General features: G+C 35.3%; 1 protein-coding gene across 1 annotated transcript in view; it reads left to right on the forward strand.

Moving 5' to 3' along the window:
• Positions 1-3,455, forward strand: part of Papola (poly(A) polymerase alpha) — a 68,600-nt gene extending 65,145 nt beyond the window's left edge. Inside the window, exons 21-22 of the mRNA XM_023719636.1 lie at positions 598-672; positions 3,204-3,455. Coding sequence (XP_023575404.1) covers positions 598-672; positions 3,204-3,299 — 171 coding nt within the window. The 3' untranslated portion in view covers positions 3,300-3,455. The remainder of the gene's footprint in view (positions 1-597; positions 673-3,203) is intronic.
• The last annotated feature ends 2,098 nt before the right edge of the window (positions 3,456-5,553 follow it).

Consider the following 5,553-nt stretch of genomic DNA (forward strand, 5'->3'; position numbering starts at 1 on the left):
AGTACAATGCTTCAAGAAGTTAAGAGCAGTGAAGTATTCTGGTTTGTGTTCTCTGATTTCTTCTTAGAGTATGTACTGCTTATTAGTCAGAGGAGAGACCATAAGGAGGGAAAAATCACTGAAGGATATGTTTTTTATTTTTAATTAAATGTGTGGCAATTTTTTTGTGCTTCTAAGTAGTTTTGCTTAATATTGAGTGAGCCACTGCCCCTACCCCAACACACACACACACACACACACACACACACACACACAGAGTGAAGAGGTTTCTTTGGGTTTATATTTGTTAATTATTGTCTGGACTTATTTCCCAAGGTACCTGTGCATGTCTTGAATTATTATTTACTTAAAATGCCAAAGTGGGAGCTAGTCAGAAAAAATTAGGAGACTGACCATGCCTTATAATAGTTAAGGAGACAAATATCTCAGATGTTGAAATAGCCAGCAAGGCTTAATAAATGATTTTGTAATGTAGTCACATCTCTCTCTTGATCCCTCCTATCTTCCAGTTTGTCTTCCTTATTAGCTACCAAACCCAGTTATGTTCTTTTATTCTTTTTTTAAGTCTCTCTTCCCCTCTCCCCATCTGTCTCACAGGAGCAACTTGATACAGAAACAAGTACAGCTCAATCAGAACCTACTCAGACAGCGACTTCTTTGTTGGCCTCTCAGGTAACTAAGTACAAAAAACAAGAATTTTGTCTGTGTTCTTAAAATTAGCATGGTATATTGAATTAGAATGAACATTTATATTAGTCTATTAAATTTGTGAATATAAGTATTTGGAAGCCTGAAAATGTCTGTCTGTATTTTTTGGAGATAGGGTCTCACTATAGTTCAGACTGGCTGGCATCCTCTTGCCTATGCCTCCTGAGAGCTGGGATTACAGGCATGAGCCACTATACCTAGCTTATAAATACATATATTGTAGTTTAAAGCAAGGGCCATAGATTTGATGGGACTGTTCTCCCCACCCCTACACACACACACACTCACTCACTCACTCACTCACTCTCCGGTGCTATTATTTAAATAGTGGGGCATAGTGATGCATGCCAGTAGACCTAGCTGTGTGGGAGGCTGCAGTGGTAGGATCACTTGAGACCTTCAGTTTGAGACTAGCCAGGGAGAAACCCTTTCTCATAAAGCAAATCAAAAGAAGATGCTGTAAGTCATCACTTTATATGCTACAAATCCTTTAAGTCCTTACTAATCATACTCATGCTTAACGTAGACATTTAAATGTCAGAGTAAAATTTAAAAACCATTATTAGTGAATTTTTTTAAACAAGGCTAATAAAGTCTTTTTATTCTGATTCTGTTTTCAGCACTAATTTCACATAGTTGTTTAGTGCATAGTCCATAGTTTTTTGCAACTTTTTTCTGTTGTGCTAATAATTCTACCTGTGACAGTTCAGTACACATCTGTCATTTTTTTCTCATTAATTTACAAACCTTCATTTGGGTTTTGTAATGATTTTTTTCTTCTGGAATCTTTTCAGATTAATTTAAACCCAAGTAAAACTAACACAAAGTAAATATTTTCTGTAAGTATCATGCTGGATAACCTCTACAAATTAACTGAGGTAACAGCTACCTAGTGGTATTGCTGTACTGATACCTTAATGGTATTTTGCAGCTTTGTGCTTCAGTTGTTTTAATGTGATCACGTTAAAATGTGCTTTTTGCTGGGCATTAACTTACAGTACTATATATGAAATATATGTTTAGTTTGTGAAGTATTTTTTTTAATTCTGTAAACACCTAATAGAACATTTGGGGGGTATAACTGAAATGTAATAGGAAGGAGGAAATGTGCTTAATGCTGGTACATGGACAAATTTAAACTGTATTTTGATTGTGTTTACATGTCTTTTGATTGCCACATTACTTTCTGAGAAACTATTCTCATAGATCTGTCTTAGATTACCTCTACAGTGATTAAAACCCATTGGGTAAGCTCTTTAAAAGAAAAAAAAAACGTATTTAATACAGGGTCTCACTACACAGATCAGACGCATAGTGATCCTCCTGTTTTTATGCCTCCCAAGTGGCGGGAAGGGTTACAGGTATGCACCATCGTGCCCAGTCTCAACTGCTGTTTCCCTGGGGTGGGGCTGGCATTGCACACTGGGGATCGAACTCTGGTCCCTGAGTCTGCCTAAGCAGGTGCCTCAGTCCACTGAGCTAACTGGCTGGCCCTTAAAATCCATTGGGTATAGGCTTTTTGGGTACTTTTATGAATAGGATTTTTTTTTCTCTCTTGTAAAGCTAGTGAGAGAAAAAAATGCCTAATGACAAAGCCTGGTTATGTTAATTTAAAAAGTGGCTTTAGGACTGTTCCTGGTTAGGTAGTAATGGCTAACAAAGACTTGTTTTGAGGTGAAAGTTGAAGCATCTAATGATTGAAGTTGGGAGAACAAGTGTTTTAATCTGACAGTCGAAGCTGTATAATGCAGGCATGGTGATTTCCCTGTATGTGCTCTCTACTTTTGCCTATGCTTGTAATTTTCCATAATCAAACATTTCATAATTTGTCCCCATTTTTGAATGCTAAAGAAGGCTTGTGATTTAATCTGTGTAATGTCTGCTTAATGTAGTAAGGAAAATGACTAAAATTTAGGGTAATTAAATTTTTGCTCAGTTACATACATTCAATTTTATAATATACAGTGTCAGAAAATAGTAACTGCTCTTTTGTATAAGGTGAACTTTATGTATTCTCCCACATGGGGGTGCTGCAGTACTGATTAATATTATAGCTGTTACAAGTAAGTGCAGTTTAACATTAACTTGATAATGACACTGTAGATTGTTCTTTTTTTCTGAACAAAAGTGTATAGAGTGAGAAAAATCATAGTCTTCACAAATCTAGAATGCCATAAATATGTGAGTTCTTAAGCGAGCATGCTTTTCAAAGCTACATTTAAACTTTTCTGTCTGTTGAAGTATTGGTAAATATTTGTACTATTAGAAAATTTCTTCATATATGGAACAAATAATGCGATGATAATACTTATGTTTGTTTACATTCCATTTTGGCATATCAGAGCATTTTTTTTTAAGCTTGTAAGTTCCCTTTACAATAAGGTTCCATTATTTTTTTAGGATGTCATAAGAAATAAAGAAGTGGAAATTACATCTGAATGTTAAGAAATAGGGCTTTGAGTGGTGATATGTGTGTTCTTTGCTTTCTTTCTCAGAAAACATCCAGTACAGACCTTTCTGATATCCCTGCTCTCCCTGCAAATCCTATTCCTGTTATCAAGAATTCAATAAAACTGAGATTGAATCGGTAAAAACAACCTCAGGGGTCCATAAACAATATCTGCCAACTCAACCTGTTGTCTTCAAATGCTAAAAAAGGAGAATGGAGGGTACAAGACTGAAAATGGATTAGGTTTTTTTTGGTGACCTCCCTCACTGGGCTAATCAGCACTTGATCGGAAGTCCAGGTTAGTATGTGAAGCCAGGAGTACTGTTATTATTGTGTTAGCAACAGTTGCATTAACTATTAAAAGAAAAATTTACTGCCTTTAAAAAGAAAACCTCAAGCTATATTTCTATCCACAATTGACATCTGGATTTGGTTTATGTTTGATGCATTGTTTGGAAAATTTGCAATACAAACTGGCATAAGAATTCCTTATTCTGATGATGCACTTTTATGTATTTTTTATTAGAAAGTAGAACTAATTTTAGATTTTCAGCCTGATGGATTTTCATTTTTTTTTCCCAAAGAATTTCCTTTACCTTTAGTCTTCAAATTGGATACCATTGTGCAGTAGTATACTGAATTTACTGCAGAGAAAAAATGAGAGTACATCTAGTTCAGTCCATGTAAGGTAGTGGTAGCTGGAAAAATGAAATGTCAACTCTCGAGTGTACATTTGACACCGAAAGAATAATTAGGAGATACTTGGTTTTGATGAGGTCATGATTAAGAAATGATATATTGGTTTTATTTATAGAATTGTTTTGTAGTGCATACAAATCAGCGATCAGCCAGCAAGTATATTTCTTTGAGCTTACTGAAGCTCCATATTCTTTTGCCTTCTATCTGTTGTCTTTGGAAGAAATGAAAAACCTTTTTGTGTGCTGCCCCTCTCCCCCCCTTTTTTTATCTTTTTGTGTATATGCACAAGGTAGGACTTACTTCACAAAAACCAAAATGCCAGTATTTTCCTAAGCCATGATGTGAAACCAATGACCCGTGGCACAGAACACTACAGTTTGGTCCCATGGCTGATGTTTTCCGGTGACTAAAAGTAATGCCTGTGAAACTGATATCTAACTTGGATGGCCATTTGATCTCTAAGTAAAGGAATTTTGTACACTCCACAGATCTCCTATTCCTGTCTATTTAGTAAATTGATTTTCAATTTTAAATGTGGGCGTAAAGGCATTTTCTCCAAGATTTTTAAACTAATTTTTATTTTAACTGGTTTACCAAAATTTGTCAGCAAATTTTACATACAGAAACATTTTAAAAATCATTTCTAACAAGCACTTAACATCATGTCAGCTCTCTACTCCTTTTTTATTTTGTTTTATTCTAACAAAGGATTAGATACATCTTTAAAGAAAATAATTTCCCATAACAAAGCAGCATAACATCCATCTTTACAGCATATACAGGATGCCAGATGTTGATAAACTTACTGTTTCTTAATCTGGACAAGGCAAACTTAACACGATTTCTCCAGTGAGCATGTTTTTGAATCTTCCATTGTGCTCCATGCTATCACATATGTGCATTTTTCATGTTAAACTGCAGTTACTTAAAACTTCCACATGCTTCTAAATTAATTTTCTCAAGTTGGAATACAGTCTTTTCCCCTTAGGCTATGCATTAATTGAGCTTTCTTTTCCCCACGACTTTATAATGTCTAGTATACTATGTTTCTACTTCCCACATCTTCGTTGTGCACAGTCACCTTGCCCTTCCTCCCGGCCACCTAAGAAGAAAAGATGCTCAACTAACAGGTGAAGTGTACAAGGTGTCTGTGTGTGTTGTGTAGCTTCAGAGTTAGATGGAAATTGCCAGGCACAGATTTAGTCTTGTCATTTTGTTTACACATTGGGGAAAAATATTCAGTTTATTAAACGTTTCATGTAACTGCACCCAAGTTTTGCCAAGCTGCAAACTTGGACTTTCTCTGTGTAGTGAATTTTTAATTCTAGTTTCATAATCTGGAAATCAGACTGTTGCTTTCGCATGATGTATGTAGTGTCTCATGACTGGAGTTTGCTTTGTTTTATAGTATCTGTACTCCTTGTATTTTTCAAGAGCTATTTTGTAAACAGATGATGTATTTCTCCATTGAAAACACAATAAAAATTAAAAAAAAAAAAAAAAACCACAATCCCTAAGTTGGCTGATTTCTTTTGGCACACCATCACCCACATGATTTATTTGGTTCTGCTTTGCAAGCTTATAACTTGGCTTCAAATGAAGATTACCAAAAAATTTGCTCTGGTTAAATTGACAGTGATACGTTTCTGGTTAAGCCATTCGCAGCAGCCTCATAATTTATATCACATAATTATCAG

The sequence above is a fragment of the Octodon degus genome, unplaced genomic scaffold, assembly GCF_000260255.1.
Source record: "Octodon degus isolate 3935 unplaced genomic scaffold, OctDeg1.0 scaffold00070, whole genome shotgun sequence".
Taxonomy (NCBI): Eukaryota; Metazoa; Chordata; class Mammalia; order Rodentia; family Octodontidae; genus Octodon; species Octodon degus.